At 41.2% G+C, this 20,370-nt stretch overlaps 1 protein-coding gene and 1 long non-coding RNA gene across 3 annotated transcripts in view; one reads left to right on the top strand and one right to left on the bottom strand.

Annotated features, from left to right (window-relative positions):
- The window catches only part of TBX5 (T-box transcription factor 5), a 615,870-nt gene extending 605,524 nt beyond the window's left edge, over positions 1 to 10,346 (top strand). For both annotated transcript variants that reach the window (XM_078665962.1, XM_078665961.1), the window contains exon 9: positions 9,304 to 10,346. In XM_078665962.1, coding sequence (XP_078522088.1) covers positions 9,304 to 9,881 — 578 coding nt within the window. In that variant the 3' untranslated portion in view covers positions 9,882 to 10,346. The remainder of the gene's footprint in view (positions 1 to 9,303) is intronic.
- The window catches only part of LOC144791294 (uncharacterized), a 483,505-nt gene that overhangs the window by 232,337 nt on the left and 230,798 nt on the right, over positions 1 to 20,370 (bottom strand). The gene's annotated exons all lie outside the window — the stretch shown is intronic.

Raw genomic sequence — 20,370 nt, forward strand, 5'->3', positions numbered from 1 at the left:
CTTGAACTTCCAAGGACTGGAGGTTTGAATAGATCGGGTTGAGGAGATGCCCGGTGATATGCGTAGAGCCCTGGACCAGTTTAATCAATTGGCATGCCGCCAAGTCCGCAAGGAAACTTAAAATGTCTGGGGATTTCAGCATCTCTAAATGAAGGTGCAGATCACCAATAACGCTGAAATTGGCTCTCTGGAGTGCTAGTACCATAATGGTATTCACCAGGGCTTCTCTAAAAGTTTTCAATGGACCAGGTGGGCGGTATATGAGTAGCCCAGAGAAAGTGAAGTTTGCATTCAGTGCGATTTTGAAGAACACACTCTCACAGTCCGGAATGTCTTGGGGGATAAGGCTGCACAGGTGGACTGCTTTATAGATAATCACAATACCACCTCCTCTCCCCCCTGTTCTATTTAGGCTGCACATTGCATATCCTGTGTGGTGGGCTAATGCTGGTATAGCCACAGAGGCCTCGGAAAGCCAAGTTTCCTTTAGAAAGAGGACCTCAGGTGACTGATCCTGAAGGAGGTCGAACACCTCAGCGTTGTGTTTAGTCATGGAGTGACAGTTGATACTCAGGGTAGTATATGTCTGAGCCCTAGGAACTGAGGGTGTGGGGTGTCCAGGAGGGTTAATCCCAAAGGTACATTATTCATAGAGGATGGGGCAATCCTCTGGGCCCCAGCCATGGTTCCCACATGAACCCACGCCTTGAAGGGCAAGTAATGCTTCACGTGAGTAGGTTAGTCTTTGTACCTCAGACGCGGCAGGGTCCCTGGCTCCTGGCGATGTCCTGGCGCGGACAAGAGCAGATGGGCACTGCCGGAGGTAGGAAGTGGTCAACGCTGCACACGAGTGGAAACTAATTTCAAGTGCAAGGTACGCTATAGTAAAACTTTTATAACCCAGTTTTAGCAGCAATTGTGGATGCAATCATTAAAACTATTAAAAAATAGCAGTTCCAACAACCGTTCCCCATGAGAGCTATTCTGGGTTCCTGCTTGCTTAGTGATGCCTCTTTTCTGCTTGTCTGCCCTTATCCTTTTGGAAAGTGGCTCCATATACAAAGCAAAAAGGAGCTGGGAGATAAGACACCCCTGGCGTATGATTCTGACCATGGCAAAGGTCTGTGAAGTCACGCAGTTGACTCTAACCTGGGCAGTTGGGCTAGCATAACTACACCACACCACACACATTTTTGAAATGGTTAACACAAACCCATTGTGTCTAATACATGCCGGAGAAATGTCCAGTGCACTTGGTGAAATGCTTTCTCTGCATCAAATGACATGAGGAGCGCTGTCTCTAGACAGCAGGTTGCTTTATCTATGAGGTGTAGCAGTCACTTAGTATTGTCACTGCAGTCCTTCTCTGGTGTGAACTTGGCCTGGTCAGGGTCTACAAAGTCCTGTAGGCCCTGGATTTAGGTGAGGGGCCTGTATGCCTGTGAAGAGATTAGCGCTGAGGTTTAGCAAGGATATGGGCCGATAGGAGAAGCATAGTGTGCAGTCTTTAATGGGCTTAGGAATCACTTCTTCCCACACTGTGAGCCACTCTTTAAGATGTGGGGTAGGACTCCTGTCCCATGTCATTGCCTCAATCTGCTTCCTCATATTTGGGCAGTCTCAACATTCTTTCTATTTGCTTTGGAAATGGATTTAACTATTATTGCCAACAGGGGGTCCAGAAAAGGGTAGGATTGGCCTGCAGGGCAATCAGGCACACCTGGTGGTCTGGTCTGATAGGTCAGTGTGTGCGCCTGTTTTATGGCCTGCTGGGCCTTTTTATACTGTTGCTTTCTCTGATATTAAAACAAGCATTGCTTGCAGCAAGCAGAAGTATATGCAGCATACCTTGCAAAACACTTATACAATGTGTCCATACAATCTTAAAACTGACCTGATTTGCAAATGTTGGCAACTTTCTTAGCTATTTGATACCCTTTAGGGGGCCATTTATATTTTGGTGCCCCCGCCTATTTTCTGTCCCAGTCGGACCCTGGTACAGAGTAATCTCACCTACAGTCATCACATTCAGTGCCTGCCCCACATCCCCACAGAATTCTGCTACCTTGGGATGCCATCTCAGATGTATACAATCAGCATTAGGGTTGGAACAATGCCAGCAATGGGTGCCATCACTGAAGCCACCTTTGGACAGACTGACTGGTGCGCAGTAAACTCTGTGAAGAACGTAAAAGTGGAACCCTTTAGTCTATTGAGAAGGGAAGCTCTATTGAGCCTCTGCGAGCTCTTCCTCCAGGTCCTGCGACCAATGAGATCGAATATGCGTACGACCCATCACCACCTCTCCCATTACTCTGTTGTACTTGGGAAATTGTGTTTAGATAAATTTCATTGCTTATGGCATCTCAATGTGTTTTCTAAGGTGTAAGTGTGGTCTCCCAGGAATTTCTGGCATAGATTAAAACTTTCTTTGTAAATAGGTCTCCCATTTTCAATATCTGTCTCCTTGTCAGCTACAATATCAATGTACGTTCTGGCTCACCCAGGAACTGTCAGTTGAGCAGAATGGGGGTAGGGGTGAGAAAGGCACTGTCATGCCACATATAGCTGCTAATCTGAACCATGCCCATGTTGTACACTTTACTGTATTTCTTTCTCTATGAGATCAAAGAGTCTTCTAGTATAGGGTCATCTGGTATGAGGCTTATCATCCCTTCTTATGCAGTCAGGTGCATGCCTGCCATTACATATCCAATGATGTACAAATCGGGCCTGGGCAATCAGGTATCAGAACTCCAAGTTGGGTGCCCGAGGCCAATATGTGGTATGGCAAGTGTAACTTTCCACAATTCACTCTCAGCTGCCTCTATGCCCATGTCAGTCAGATCATGAGTGTCTTCAGCTCTCCATTAAATGCCCCGGTAAGGGGATGTTCTGAAAAAAGTATCAACCGATCAGCATTTTTTAGCGAGCACTGTCACCCCTTGGGGTCTCTGGGCCCCACACAATGTATGAAGAGAGACAGCGTAAGGAAACTGTAATTGGCCGGTGCACCTAAGCCTTTCAGGGAAGTAATGTATCTGCAAGTGCAACAAGTTAGTAGGCAGCAAGGAAAAGCACTACTGAAGTGAGCCAATAGTAAGTAGGAGGCGGCAAGGAAGTGGTGGTATTGATTACAGCAGGTCTTGCAGACAGTGCATGCGACCAAAAAATCAGGGGTGACCGGAGTAGTAGATGGGGGGACAGAGTTGGCCTAACCTAGCACAACCGAAACACTGCTTCTTTCTATTGGACTCAAGTATAAACACAAATTAGACTGCATAATAATTTACTGTCCCCACCGGAACGGCTCAGATTATTATCTTTGGTTGGAAGAACTAATCGTACAAGCCAAATTGCTCTTTCAAAACTTTAGGTCTTTGGTGACAAAGATTTCGACAATATCACCTAGTAGTCCCTTCAACATAAAAAAATCTGAACTGTCTTACCTAACTATACCTAGCTCTACTGGCTAATGTCCCCACCAATGTGGTCGAACACATCCATATCCTTTTAGTAACATGCTCTAAGAACACTGAATTTCGTTCTACCACTGACCTACTCTGGTCAGACCATTCTCTGGTAAAATTAAAATTCTCAATAAAAATGAAGTTGACTCGCAATGGACTAAAACATCTAGGCACTATTGAAAATCAGAAGCATGGACAGCTTTTAACAATGCATTCAATTATCTGACTAATAAGGCAAATTTGAAGTAAATCAAGAACGTTGATGGCAAGATATGTCATACCAACTTATAGTACACAGAGGCTCAAGGAAAGGAGAAAAAAATACTTAAAAATCTTGAAAGAAGATAGCGGAACTCTATAACCATCAGAAGGAATTTACTTACATACATACCCATCTTGTCAGAAAAACTAGTAAAAATGTCTAATCCAATAAGATTCTTCAAGCTAAAAATAACTCACACATATGGTGACTACCTTTCTATCCAATCCATTCAGTCAGCAATATGGATGTTATTCCAACACAGGGGTTAGTAGCCTCACTGTCCAGTTGTTGTAAGGTAAAAATTTGCATTACACAAGAACAGCTTTGTAGCCATTTTTCACTAAGATTCAATAATGGGGTATTTTCCAGTGTTAGATAAGAAAATGCAGTCCTCAATTTCTTCCCTATATCAGAGGAATAGTGCATCAAACACTTAACAACTAGCAAACGGTCAGGTGTGCAGACAAATCATTAACACCTCTCCCATATATCTACTGACACACATTACTAAATCCTCAGAAAAAATCGTTATAAGACAACTGTAAGCTTAACATTCTGGGTGTAAGAGGCGGAATTCCATCCTGGTTTTGGAACAAAACCTGTTATAACTTCAGTAACTGATAGTCTCAGAATTATTGCTGATAACAGAAGTTCAAGAGTTAAGATAGTCCTGCACTTAATCAACATTTTTGTTGCTATTGATCACTATATCATCCTTCAACATCTCAAAATCTTCCATATAAAAGAAAAAGAACTTTCATGGGTACACTCCTTTATTACTCTCAGACAGGTACAAATGGGTCCCTACTCCTCTTCCAAAGCCCTACAATGGGGAGTAGCAGAGGGATCTGTGCTCTCACCGCTGCAATTCAATATTAGTGCAGTCTCTCACCAGCCTCCTTAGTATACTGTAACTGCTTATTTATATGCAGTCTAAATTCAAATTATCAGCTTGAGTGAGGATCCATTTAGTCCTTCCATAAGTCTGACTGCTGTCCTGGATGACACAAAACTATCTGGATTGAAATCTGGTTAAATCTGAGGTCATGCCCGTATGAAATAAAATCAATCACTAGGGTACTGCATTATGGCCCATCCAACTTGGAAACTATCTGTGCCCAGTTTGCTCTGTTCAGAATCTGGGAGTCATACTGCATCCAGACCAAAATACAGAGCATCGGATTACAAAGATCACTAAAACCAGTTTTCAATAAATATATGTTTTGTGATGCTTCATGTTGCTTTTTCAATTACCCACAAAATTATGATCGCCATACCATTCGTGCAATCACTTGTAGATTATGGCAAATCTGCCTATCTACGCCTTCCTTTGAAATCAATCCCTTACCTACAAAAGGTTCAAAATGCATTATTGAGAACAATCTTTTATCTTAAACGTTTTGTGACTGGCTCCAGTTACATCTAATTACATTGGCTACCAGTGGAAAGAGAAACCTTTCCAAAGCATCGTGTATATTTATAATTTATCATGACCCAACCCCTAAGTTCCCCCATGACAAATTCAAGAAATATGTCCTTGTACGGAATCTCAGATGCTGCTATAATGCCACTTTCAAATACCTATCTGTAACTACAGGAAATAGGGAGGATAAGCGTCAAAATACAAGATGCCACACTGTGGAATTAGATCCTGTTGGATTTCCGCTCCCAGCCAATGTTGCTATTGATGACGAAAGACTTAAAAACGTGGCGTTTTACCCTTCATCCTAAAACTAACTTGTGCCTAGAGACGTCTTCGAAGTGATAGCTACGCTTGAGAAAACCCCAGAAATAAAGCTCTACCTGAACTAGGGTCAGCGGTGCACTGTAAAACAGTTGCAGAATTAAGGAAAAAAGAAAGGAATATAAGTAACAACTCGGGCCAATTAATGGTTTATCATTTAGAGTAATGCATGTTGTACATAAAACCATAAATACTGAAGAGACAGAATAATAATTGTTTGATCAGAGAGCAACCACTCCCAGCTCGAGCTGTGGTGAAGAGCAGGTAAGAATAAAGGAACCAAGCCTACATCCTTTTTTGTCTTTTCCGTTTCTGAAAATTATGGAACTCTGTAGTAGGGCATTCTGGCTTGCCATCAATTTATGCATTTGTTTAATCAGTAATTACCCTAGCTTTCTTCGGAGGGGTAGTTTGACACTCAACATCAACAAAGGCATATTATGTACATGCTTTTTACCAAGTGCTGGATTCACCTAATACAGACCAACGGATTTGTTTGTTTGTAGTAACTGGATTGTTGTATTAATCAGCTCTCTTAAGCATTGAAAAATGTGCATGACATGACGAACCATGTGACAGCATGAGCAATAATTCAGTGCATCAGTGATTCTCTTTTCCATGTAGCTGTATGGATTCCAAAGGACCTTCAGCCTCCTTTTCCTCTAAAGACATTGAAGAATTCTTTCTAAGTACCACTGCTAGGAATGGACTCTTCAGGTATTTCTGAGAACACACTCTGGACCCAGGAAGCACAATAATCAACAGTCCTAGTCCAAAACTGCTCTGTCCTGTGAGATTCCAGACCAGAAGCAGTCTCTCTAGTACATTCAAAGCTGCACAGAGTTTGAAAAAGCTGTACAGTACCAGAGGAAGCAAAAGTGTTTTGACTAAGACTGTATGTCACTGTATCAAGGTCGACAAATATTGCATCCAGTACACTATAAAGGTAAATTTAATATATTTACTATTCTTAACTCCACATCTACTTTCCTAGACTTACCTTGAGGTGTAGTGGTTAGGTCGATGTAATAGATACAATACTTTTGTCGGGTGGTATAGAACGTGTGATGTAATGAGGATATATCTCGACCAGAGCTTCCTAAGAAGTAACCAGGACTGCAGGTATTAGTATACTTAGTACTGGCACCTCTTTTTTCTTAGAATTAGGACTGCTGTCGATTTAACTCTAATAAGTGTCAGTACAAAAGGGCAACAACTAACTGGATAAAACTTTCCTAAGCAAATAATCCAACCTTTGCCTAAGGGCCTGATTTAGATCTTGGCAGACGTGTTACTCCGTCACTACAGTGACGGATATTCCGTTCACCGAAATATAAATCCCATAATATTCTATGCAAGTTATATTTCGCCAGATGGGTTATACGTCACTGTTGTGATGAAGTAACCTGTCCGCCAAGATCTAAATCAGGCTCTAAGTCAGCTGCCAAGAACTGATAGGCCAGTCTTATGCACTGATAGAAGGCCGTTGTTAAATGCCTGGGAAGCACATGAGAGAATGGCAAGATTTTTCTTTTTTTTCTTGCCAAATTAATAAATAAAAAATGTAAAGGAAAGTTCTGGAACTGGGTGCCACAGAGACTAGAGAACCATCATAAATTGGTGGAGCACAGGAGAAGGACATCCCTTCAACCTCTCTGAAATGGAGAAAAAAAGAGGAATTTGGAAGGACTTTTGAGTGACCCACAGGGACGGGTGGGACAACCATGCCCATGTGTTACTCATAGTGGTGCTTTCACTGACACAATTTACGGTAATATTTTTAAAGCACCCTTTTCTGGCCTTGCCTGCAAGTGCAGTTTTGTGGGAACATGCCAAGGTGGTGAAATTCAGAATGAGTAGGCTAAACTCTTCAATGAGAATTAGATATATAGTACAACAGACAAGTGAGCGTGCCATTTTTGTTGTAGTGTGGAAGGAAGGCATCTGTGAGTAGAAGATTCCTCTATTTGTTAGGGGTTGAATAATAATATACTCAGCATGCCTAATTGTAAAGGATAGTTTCTAATCCTCAAATCCAATCCGAGTAGAGGTCTCTGTAGCTAGCATCATTAGGTGGGCTTTACACTCAGTTCCACTTATTAAAGTTTATTGTTGATCTCAGTAACAAATGTACATGACCAAAATACTGCAACACCTGATCAATCAAATGAGCCCTAAGTATCCACTCAAAATCTTTAAAAATGTTGAAATATTAAAACAATCAAATGCTTTTAGAGTGTTATATAAACAAAGTATGCTTGATGAGACACTCATGTTGTGACAAAGAAATACTATACTTAGATGTGTGTGCCTAAGAGTTAACATTACAAGCCACACTATAAAAATAGGTTTAAGATCCAGACTTCTTGTTTTACAAAGACTACAACGTTCAGACTCAATCTTACATTAACTTACAACGATTCTTGCAAAGGGTTTAAACACTGATCAATGGATCAATAAAAGAACATTTAATGGAGGCCTATCAAAAACAGGACCCAGTGCAGTATCCAACAAGAATCTGCAATGCAAAAGGTCTCGCATTTACGGCAGTTTGAGTATTGGCAATGTAAATGACAATGCCTTTTACTTATGTTTTGGTTTTTAAAACATAAATAAAAGGCATTGTCGTTTAACGCTTAACTGCGGCGGCAATTCTGCCGCAGAGCGGCAGTTTAGCAGAGTGGGCAGGGCCGCGACGGCCAACGGACATGCGCAGCACTTCAGAGGCAGTGCTTGCAATGGCCGTTGGCCAACAAACGCAGTGAGGGGTTACAATGCCAGTATCTAAAACTCTTGCAAAAGCAAGACCTTACACATTCCAAATGCTTGCAGGCATCGCTGAGTTGCACCCTTCTGTGTCCCATGGCCCCTGAAGAGCTACCTATTTGCTAAGAGTTAAATATACAAGCCGGTGTTCACAACTGCACACAAGAGACCCTCCTGCCCTCCGGCAGTAAGAGAAACTCATTAAATAAAAACGTGCTTACAGACTAACGAAGACGTACCGTGTACCAGCCGAAGTAAAAGGGCCAGTCTTCATGGGAGGTTACAAATGAAGACAAGGTGGCCCTAAGGAGGGACTAACAAGCCTAATAACGAAGCCAGCATTTACGAAGGACAAGGACACAAGCCAATGGCAAATATAGGCAGAGAGTGGGCGGGCCTTCAAGTGCATACTCCAATAAAGCATAGCTCTCAGAGCAGCACTTGCGCTGCCCAGGCTCGACCTAAAAATGAGCTACAATATCGTACAATGTATGCTAGGAATATAATTGCCATTGCTGTGAGACCTGATACTTATTTATGATGACTCAAAATAATTTTATATATTTTGTAGGATTCAAGAGGAGATAGGGTAAATTCTATATCTCCATTGGATTTACTGTGCTGAAACAGCTTATGGGCCTAGCACCTGGATACCATCCTCATCAAATCATTAAGACCCTCTGTATGTCATAAACACTAACATCCTTAAATAAAGACTCTAGTTCCCAAAAGTATGAATACAAATTATTTGTGAATACAAATTAAATCAATTTGCAACTTACTGATGAAAAGTAATTTTTTCTAATATACAGTTTAATTTGTAATAAGCTAAACAATAGTTTAAAATGATGCTGAGGAGGATGTATTGGTGAATGTTTTGAAGATGTTGGATTACATTTTCCGTTGCCATCTTTCTCATAGTATTCACTGAATTCGTGTATATTTCAAAATGTCTGGTGTTTACCTTTCAGCACAACTATACAGTAACTAGTGATATATATGCGGAAAAATTGTGAAAAAAAGATTTCATATTTGCCTTCTCTTTTTATATTTGCTCCTAGGTGATGAAGAGTGTTCCCCCACTGAACATACGTACAAGAAATCCTACATGGATACATCTCCAACTGAGGAAGACCCTTTCTTTCGATCTGGCTACCCACAGTCTCAGGGAGTGAGCTCCTCATACAGATCTGAATCTGCCCAGAGACAAGCCTGCATGTATGCTTCATCCACATCTGCCACTGACACGGTGCCAAGTCTGGAGGACATAAGTTGCAACAGCTGGTCAAGTGTGCCTTCATACAGTAGCTGCACTGTCACTGCCATGCAACCTATGGACCGACTGCCTTATCAGCATTTCTCTGCTCACTTCACATCAGGGTCCCTCATGCCAAGACTAGCTGGTGTGGCAACTCACTCATCCTCACAAATTGGCGACAGTCATAGCATGTACCAGCACCAGCCTCCTGTTGCCCATCAGCCTATCATCCGGCACTGTGGTCCTCAGACTAGTATCCAGACACCCAATTCCTTACAGCCAGGCGAATTTGTCTATGGAGTACCAAGAACCCTTTCTCCACACCAGTATCATACTGTTCATGGTGTTACTATGGTACCAGAGTGGAACGAGAATAGCTAACATGCTCGAGAAGTGGCAGACTGTACAGGAGCAGACAAATAAATAAACACAACAATATGATTGACGCTGTCAGAAGAAGAAAGGTCGAATTCCAGTAACTGGGATTCTTTGAACCAGTGCAGTTTAATTAAAAAAAAGGTCAACACCCACGTGACAGTTATTTGATTTTGGTGAGCGTACTTCTGATTGTGGAAGAGGAAACACAGACAGACTACACATTTTAACAACTGATGGCGTATCTGGATGTTTTGTTCCATTCTCCCAAAAAACTGCTAGTCATGGGCAGAATTACTTTCTTTGTGACTTGCTTCGTTTTATCCCGATAATCCTTCTCCTCCCAATTCCTTGCTCAAAGCCCCAAACTGTCCCCTTCTTTCCCCAACCCTACACAGGAGGCGTGTGGAAAAGTAAAGTTGGATATTAACATCAGTGTTAACAGTGTTTAAAATAAAATATAATATATTTTTTCTGCTGTATCCGTGAACAGGAAAAAAACAGTATGGGGTTCAGCGAACACAAGTACAGATGATATAATTGTTGAAATGTCTATCAAATTACATAGAAATTGCTCACTTGCTTAGAATTAGAACGGTCGGTTTTAAGAACATCATCATCCATTTTTTCCATAAATGATGCACTGAGCAGATATCAAATCATATGTAAAAAAAATATGTAAATTCCACGCTATATATCCACGATGACACTTTACAAAGCAAAGGATCCGGTTATGCCTGTCTTTCACAATATTATACAAGACACTGATGCAATAAGTAGTAGCCTACGTGATACATCTTATGGAGTAATGCAGGATGTCCGTTTTTTCCTCCTACATCTTGGTTGTTGTATGGAGAACCCAGCAGTTGCATGGCTGCCAAGACACAGCTCTGACTTCTATACCCCTTTGACAACATAAATGGTTTGCAGTTAAGAAAACGGTAGAAGGTAGACTTTCTAAAAGCCAGTATCGGTCGGTGGTGGGAGCTGGGCGTTGACGTGTGGAGGGGGAGAGGCAGGGTGGGGGGTAGTAAACTATGGATTACGGAGGATTACAGGTAAGTAAACATATAAATAAATACAACGAATTTCGTTGCGTGCACTGCATCGCATTTGGGGATGCAGTGCATGCAACGAAATTCATTTTATTTATGTATAGGTTTACTTACCTGTAATACTCCGTAAACCATAGATCACTACCCGCTGCCCTGCCTCTCCCTCTCCCCACGTCACCACCCGGCAGCTACTCCCACCACCGACAGCTACTGCTAAAAGCTGCTACCAAAAATAGTTTAGCCCTAAAAATACTACAATATCAAAAACAGTTGTGTCTTACATGGTACTACGTGACACTGTAAAGATGGTGCCGACAGAAATCAAGGGTGAGAGTGGACAGAAAAACGTCTCCCTGAAGTGCTTTCTGCTGACAGGAAAGCAGTGCTGCTCAAGGGCAGGCCAGCTACCACCAGAAAAAGGTGAGCATCCCCCTGCAAAATAAGACAAAGTAAAGGTAATGGGTGGGGGGGGGAGTACCACTGCAGGACAACAGCATTGCCCCAGGGAGTTGATGATGGGGTGTCCCTGGCAAAAGCTGAGTGGTGGGGGCTATGGTAGGGGCAGTAGAAATGGGGCAGGTTTAGGGTACCTTCTTTATACTGTAACACATTAGATTGGAAAGTGGCCATCTTAAAATAAAGAGACCCACCGCTTCATTCTGGACTTCAGGTGGCCCAGTCATCCTCACAAATGAATCATCCTCTTCGACTATTTCTCCCTGCCCTGCCCAATCAGGTTAAGTGTAACTGTCAGTAGATTTCATATAGTCAAATTACTTTATTTCGGTCACCAGTGCCATACAAGTACAGACAATAAAATCAGATTTCAACGTAACTGACTTTCTGAAAAAATTACCTCTAGATTTCTCATCAATATATGCATTTGCTTCAATTCTTCCTATGTATTTTAGGAAGGAATGTATTGCTTTACAAAAAAACAAAGAAAATAATTACCCATTGTCTTGGCGTCTCAGGATTCTTGATTCTAGAGCTGCAATTATTAGACAGGATTTTATAGTTCCCTCTGCCCCAGTGGTAGGTAGCCCTTGTCGATTAACAAATTACTTAAATCTGGAAGTGATAGAATTCGTTTTATTCCTCTTGGGCTCGTACATCTGAAAACAATGACTGGTAAAAGGAAAGCCAGGTACAGGCAAAGTGGTGTCCTAATGAAATGGAACTGTCTAGTTACCCCGGAGACGGCCCATTTGAGGTCGATATCATATGCAAAAACAAACAATAAATGAAAGGCAATGTCTGGTAATCAGTAAGTTTAACTCACAACATTTTAAAACGATGATTGAGCGGAAAAAGCAGAAGATCCTAGTACATACGTTTTAATATCAGCTGTCACAGATGTACACAAATTTGGGTCTTTCTGCCTTTTGACATGAATAGAACAATGACGGCCAGGGAAAGACTTAAATCAAAGTCTTGGAGAAGTTCCAGCTTTGAGCATTTGTGGCATCAAGCATACAGAAATGCTTTTATTTTACATTGCCTGATTCTAAGATACATTTAAATGCAGTTAATATTCAACCAGAGTTCCATTTCATGTACCTATGGGTGAAAAAGTGTCTTTGAATGTAATCCAGGATAAAACAACACAGTTCCTTTAAATGTTTGTTTAAAGCGTGGAGATATTTTCCTGATGCGCCCACTTTTTAGGAGCTTGCTTGCTCTCACTGCCAGCAGTTGAATGACCTTTTCTCTAAAACGTTGCTGGCTACATTCAACATGTCATGGTATCCCTTTGGTGCCTAGAGCTTCCAGCATCTTTTGGTCGGGTCTGGATCACAGACTAGAAAAATTGCCCATATCTGAAAATCTACAAATCTTGATATTTTTAAATTTAGCTGGCAGTGCCCTGAGCCTATTGCAGTTAAGGTAGTGCAACTTGTATAGTTATTGGAGGCCCGTCCTAACGGATGTATGACGTTATAACGCATACTATTACTCCGCAGACCATTACAACGCGACTTTTACTCCGCATACCGTTACAACGCATAGCGCCTTGGGGCGCTGGATAGTGGTAAGTATAATTTACTATTCTAACTCCAGTCCCCGTGGACCCTAGGGAAGGTGTTGGATAGTAAATTATACTTATTCCCTATCCTAGAGCGCCCCCCAGCGCAATGCGTTGTAATGGTATGCGGAGTCAAAGTCGCGTTGTAATGGTAGTGCGGAGTAAAAGATCCGTTGTAACGGGTGTATACCGTCCTAACACTTAAGGACTCTCCTCAAACCTGACCAGGAGCAGCAGGGATACTAGAGACCTTGGATATTCTGTTAACAGTTGTCAACTATTTATAAATACATACCTTTGAGCAAAAAATGTATAATACTAGACCTCAATGGCACTCCTGCTGAGCTCAAAAGGTGTCTGAGATTAGTCTCGAGCCACTCACAACAAAAGAGTGATAGTGAACAGGCATGACATGAATGTTAGCTTTATGCCTACTTTAGAAGGGAATTGCCAAAGAGGTGCCCTTGAGAGAACGGAGAGTAGTCTTCCTGTGGGGCTACCTAGGCAAGGGAAAATTCGTGTTTGCCACTTATCTTCACAATATGAAGAATGTCTGTATAAAAACATGTTATCATTTTGTGTCTGTAGTGTAGAAGTGCTGTGAATAAAAGGACCTACTAATATCCTGTTTTTCAAAGTAAACAATTTGTCAAACTCAGTTAAATGAAAGACTGAATATGACTTGCTGGAATATAAACGTATGACATTCAGATCGCAGCCTTTCTTCAGGGAAAAGTGTGTCCACTGAGCCTTCCGGCTAGTCATCCTTCAAATGTAATCTTGTTAATTTTTGCCATTTTGGAGAACTTCAAAATCGCAGGAAGCCTAGCAGGCAGGTCCTGGTTTGATGAGTGTGTCCTCCTTTTAGCACATTGTAAATCTTCCAAGCTGGAAGGACAGATATGGTCTGGACCGTGAGGAGGTTTTCGTCTTAGTCATACAGTTTCTTTTAAGTCTACAAGGTGATGTCAACGGTCAGCAGCACTAACGTTTTGGGAATCATGAACCTGGTCCAGGGCCCAAATGAAATCAAGCACTGCATGAATCTTAAAAGTCTTTTTACTTAGACAGCAGGCTGTCTAACAGGGCAATTCATAAAGAGTAGGTTGGTTTGAAAGGGGTGTGCTTCCGTAGCAAAGCAAACATAAAGAACACAATGAAGTGTCAAACAGTTACTTCAGTTAACTTGTATGTGATATATTGGTTTATATTAAACATAGTGCTTCACATACCAATTGCCTTGATTTAAATATAAGAAATAATGGACGTGTCCGTGTGTACTGCACTGGTTCACACAGGTTTTTATTGGTTTGCATGTACTACACTGGTAGGCATACATTGATATTGGTTTGAGAGATCATAATGTTGGTTAATGGATAGGTAAACTATTGGAACACCAATAAAGTACATTTGTGTATGCGAAAAAGCATATGGTTTAAGATGCGTGGTTTTAAATATTGGTTTATGTTCCAAGATACTGGTTTAAACCAACTGTTTATTTAGTGCACTGGCACTGGTGTATGTACTAAATACTGCGGTATGATTAACACAGTGATGTACTTGCACAAATTATTTGTTTGATGGCATAGTCTATTGGTTTTCTCTCACAATGAATTGGTTCATATGCATAATGTGATTCACATGTAGACCGTACAGCTGTACATGTGTACCACTCTAGACCAGACGTTTAACGATATATAATATATTTGGTTTGCTATCATAATCCGTATCCAGTATTTGTCAAGCACAAACTAATCACCCCTAGGGGTCTCAAGGGGTTGGGGGCCGTCGAGAAGATCAAGGGCCAGATGTAGGTAGGCTATTACCGGTCGGTAACGGCCGAAATCGGCCGTTACCGACCAGTAATAGGCTTTCCAGATGTAGGAGGCTAAAAAAGAAGGATTCGGTAATTTACCGAATCGGTAATTTAAGGAATCGGTAAATTACCCAATCCTGATATGTAGGGAGCACTCAAATGAGTTATTTTCCCATTTTAGGATTCCTTATTTACCACCAACTACAAGTTGGTGGTAAATAATGAAAACCTTTGAAAAAGCATTTATTTTGCTTTTCCAACAGTGCCATGTTGCTGCAACATGTGCACCCATACACAATTGAGGGGTGCAACAGGGTGTCAAAGTGACACCCTGCCACCCTTCAATGTTTCCCCCAATTACAGAATCGGTATTTACCGATTCAGTAATTGACATTCATTTAAGAAAAATTACCTACATCTCATTTGCCTTTTCTTAAATACCGAATCGGTATGATTCGGTATTTAAGAATCGGTAATCTGGGATTACCTACATCTGGCCCTAAGTGAGCTATTGCCCAGAGTCACAGGGTGCTGAGCTGAGCTGCCGCCAGCGCCAGGGATCGAACCGTGAGCCCCGTGCTCTGGAGTCGGCCGCTCTGGCCGTAATGCATTTGTTGTAGGCAAAGTACACCGATTTATATGAATATCATACTAATTTGCCAGAGTTACACATAGATGTAGATGTTTAATGTACTGATTCATAGACACACTATTCTGGCTCACTGTTATAATGTGCTGGTTTGGGTGCGCTATATATTGATTGAAATATGCAACCTAATGGTTGGATTATTTGCTGTTCTGCATTCATAATGTTTGGGTAGATCTACATAATTGCTTTTTTCGATTAAGTAGCATATTTCACTCGGTAATGCACTGAATTGTATGTGTAATATATTGATTGCCTTGTGAAATTCAATGGTTTGAAAGCATTACATGCTGGTGAGCTCACATGATGCCATGTTTGACATGTATATCCTCTGGTTTGTATGGATACCACATTGATTTGCATGCATGGCATACATAATTGCATGGTTCATATACATAATGTATTGTTTCATTCCTGTATTGCACTTGTTTGTATATGTCACATATATTGGTTTAAATGTATAACCCGTTGTCTGAACATGTTACTTACTGATTTGCATGCATAGTGTACCACTTATCGTGCATAATCTATTGCTTTGCATGTTTAACGTTCTATATTAAATGCATAAAGTACTGGTAGACAGATACAAATATATGGATCCAGTGACTAACACATTTGCTTTGCAAGCACATTATATGTGTTTGGATACACCATTTTCGGTTCTCTAAACAACCCTTACTGATTTGTGTGCATAGCTCACAGAAACATATTTTTGGTATAACCATTGCATACTATTTATTTTTTAACCAAGTGCACTCATTAATAAACAAAAACACCTTGGTTTGAATGGGTTTTACATTGAAGCCTGTGCTTCATGCATTGTTTTGCTAGCACTTCACTTGACTCAGCAGCTGGGAAGGGGTGTATAACAGCGGTCACAAGGTGCCTGGAAGCTGGAGGCTTAGTTTTCTCAAGACCTGAGATAAACCACGTCCTTTGAAGGTGAGAAGCACTTGATGATAGTCTCCAGAGGAAGATAACTTGGATCTTTTACCATGTAATCTGTCCACAACTGCAATTACATGTTTTTGAAAAGTGATGTTTTACGTTTTAAACTATTTTTGTTTGCTCACTTGAAGTTTGATCTAACCGATTGTAAAATAGTATGTGAGCAATATTTTAAAGCGTGTGCTATATGTACCTTTGTTTGTAGCAGTGTGGGTCCAAGAAGATGGGCACTGCTTCAAAGCAGCTTCAGTCAGTTTACACATTCCAAATTCCTTCAAATTTCTTCTGAGGTTCTCATGCTATTTTCAGGTCAGTAGTTGTCAGCATATTCTAAAAACCATGAGTCTTTCAATATTTGGTGATGTCAGGGACATACTTTTCTTGAATGAAGGGAGTCTACATTTTGCAAGTCCAGACAACTGTTCGAAAACTGCTAGTGCAAAACACATCATTTTAAACAAATGAATGTTAATTTTACCTTAATTTATTTTTTACTTTCCAATGTATACTTCTGACCTCAGATTCTTCACCTTCAGAGTATCCTGAAGTGCTAGCAACGCTCCTGTGGCCGATAGGTGATGCCATGTGTCTCCACTGTCATTCTGTACCATGCTGGAATTGACAAAGCAGTGCCACATAGAAGTACCACCACCGCATGCTAGTTCAGTTCTTTTCTTTTCTATGCCTTCAACACAGAACCAGAGTTCCACTTTCAATTTTTTAGGTCTTTTGACGACTATTTCTACGACAGTGTGCTAGGAAACAAGGTCACCACCGAAAACAGGATTCAAGCTGTACCAAGATTGCAGGAAGGAGATGTCAGTCATGGATCTGCAGGAAGCTTATCTGTTGTACTTGGACTCTAGATCATGCGACAAGTGTGTCCTTATCAACCTAAGGGGATTCCTTAGAGGGAATTGAAACTCTATGTCGCTGAACATAAAAAGAGGTCACAGGCAAAGTACTGATACTGCTCTAAGTTGCAAGTCTGGTCTGATCTGAAGGCCACTACTACGAAAAGTACACATACGGTTTAAGTTGTCCTGTAAGTTGAAGCCAAAGTCTGGACATAAACCCAAGAAGGTCTATCTGGACTCAAACCTATCCTGCATGCCAAAATCTTTGAGGGAAGTCGTGAGAGCATAAAGATAAAGATTGCATTCGTCCTTTAACATCTGAATGAATCGAACCCAGCCACACAAATAGTCCCAGGAGTCCTGAATTTCTTGGGCCATCTTCAATCCCACTTTTAACAAGATTTCACATCGAACTAATTTTTTAAAAACAATTTCTTATTGTGAAATGAGCATTCAGATGTCCTTGTATATACCAATGATCTTTTTTACCATTAACCTCTTTTTTATAAAATCACACTATTCTCACTTTTCTCTACATGTTTGGTTATGGTTACTTTACTTGGGGCTCTTTATCACTTACTTCTTAACACTACTCACTGAAACAATACACGCCGAAATTAATACTTTTTGTATTTTATGTACTATAACGAAAATAAATAACTCAGTTCCGCTGTATTGAGTTCTATGACAGCAATAGTCGGGCTATAGACGTTGTTCTTTAATTCATTTATGACAGATGTGCTCTGTTCTATAATTCATTTTTTCTTCTTTGATTAAACCTACAAAGAATTATTCTGTGACAATAAGAAATTGTTTTTAAAAAATAAGTTCCATGTGAACACATGTTATAAGTTGATACTTAATATACAGTTCACATGGACATATGGGTTGCTCTTGTTTATCTGAAAAATCTTCAGTCTCACAGCAGATAGCTGCCTACAAAAAGGCCATCCTCCAGATATTTAGTGTTGTGACCTCACCCTCTGGTGTGCCTTTGGGTCCAACTGAGGCTCAGGAGTCTAAAGTCAGATTTCTGCAACAGGCAGGATACCATCTGCCCCCTTGTGACCTGCACCGACTACAGTCCTGGTCTCTACAATGTCTCCAGAATCCATAATTGGTATTACCCTACACATTAGCACCAACTCTAAAACCGAATCTACTGGTGCTGGCTTAAGATTTGATTCCAACACTAATCTTTGACCCCATACCGATGCTTCTCCAGGCCCACGTCATGCTAGGTGTTCACAAAGGTGCAACCAATTGTTATGCGACCTGACTCTAATCAAATCCTTCTGGTAGGACAAGTACTATAAGAGGCTTGTGGTCACTATGGATCTGATTCTGTTTCAGTGCAGGACGCACCTAGTGTCTCTCAGGATATTGATGATGGGGGGGGAGGGAGATAACTTCAATTAAATTGAATTATAGTGATGATGCCTTGTATTCAGAGATCCAAAATTCCAGTGGGTTAGACATTTCCTAAAACAGGTAGACTCACCACATGGACTTCCAATGGAAAAAAATTGCATCATTTGCAGTGGTGCTTTAGAGAGCAGCTGAAGATCAAGGCTTGCAAATGTCAATTATTGATAAGGAGAAATGTTTTGACAGATTCTGCAAGCAGTGCCGACTTTACTTGAGCCATTCTTGTCATTCAAATAGGTCTATACTGGTACCCTTATGGCAACTTGGTCCAAGCCATGCTCCTGCACTCACGTCAGTCAACCTTTAGCTAGGCAACACAGACCATCTGCTGCTTACCTGGATTTCCTAATCAAACATACTACACCAGAAAGCTTAATATGTCAGGCATCGATAAATAAGGTCAACCAATAGAAAGAATGTTTTTCAGCTAATTTTGCTCTCAAATCCATTTACACCATCTGCCACCTAGGAAGGGACACCCAAACCTTCTGGGCTATGGCCAGTGAGATCCTGACAGACTCCTTGAGGACCTCAGGACCTCTTTAGTTCAAAGGATACATGATAAATAGGATTCTGCACAGTAGAAAGTCCAAGATGGTATGGGCAATACTGATCACAAAAGCAGAACCTTTGTAAATAGGTGTGGGGCTCAAGCAGCACGCATTGATGAGATCATACAGGTTTTCAGAAGTGAAAACCTTCTTGATGGACATATTCTCTCATGGCTCCAGGCTAAAAAGTGAAAAGATTAATTTGCTGCTGGAACGATTGAAAGACAGTCGCACCACAGCTAGATCCTTGAGGCTATTATTGCCAACTAAGCAATTTCTACACCAATACAGGAAGTTTAGGGGTATTCAGGGAGGCTACTTTAGAGACGACAACTGCTTTCCCAATCTGTCAGGAACCGGCCCAGCCCTATAGTGGCTGAAGTTGTGATAACAGATGAAACTGTTCACAATTTCTGGGGCAGCAGTCCTACAATTCTTTATTAACTTCTGCAGTAGCTCCCTACTGATAGGGGGCAGAATACAGCATTTCTTCCCAGCTGGAGACTCTTCTTGTCAGATGAGTGAGTCTTGCTATTTATCCAAAGGAGCTGCGCCCAGCCTTTCATTTCTTATCCACTCTACGTTCCTCCTACACCTCAGTGAATTTCAGAAGAGCACACCACAATCCAGATAAAGAAAGTAATTCTGCTGTTGTTCAAATGTATCACAGAGCGGGTGCCATACAAGGTAGAAGGGTTTTATTTGCACTCTTTTCTCATTCCGAAGAAGGACAGTGCCCCCAGACAAATCACTGATTTCAGCCGTTAAGCATCTTTTTGAGGAAGGACAAGTTCAAAATGCTCTGAACCCAGAAGATAGGATAGTGACCATTGACTTGCAGGACTCATATTTCTAAATACCCATCCTATAGTCTCACTACCTTTACCTGTGGTTCTTCAAGATGGGCCAGGAACACTTTCAATTCAGTATGCTCCACTTTAGCCTTACCTTTACCTCGCCCCTCAGGTGTTCAGGAAGGTGATGGAAATGGTAGTTACCCGTAACCGAGGTTTAGGATACATGTATTTCCAATCCTTGATGATTGGCTGCTGAAGGCAGACTGACTGCAGTCAGTCTGTCTACCGCAGGCATGCTTGCCTCAGTCAGTGGCAGACAACCTCAATAGCTTAACCACATTTGGCTTTTTCATGAACGAAGTCCCACCTGT

The sequence above is a fragment of the Lissotriton helveticus genome, chromosome 11 (assembly GCF_964261635.1).
Source record: "Lissotriton helveticus chromosome 11, aLisHel1.1, whole genome shotgun sequence".
In the NCBI taxonomy this organism is placed as follows: Eukaryota; Metazoa; Chordata; class Amphibia; order Caudata; family Salamandridae; genus Lissotriton; species Lissotriton helveticus.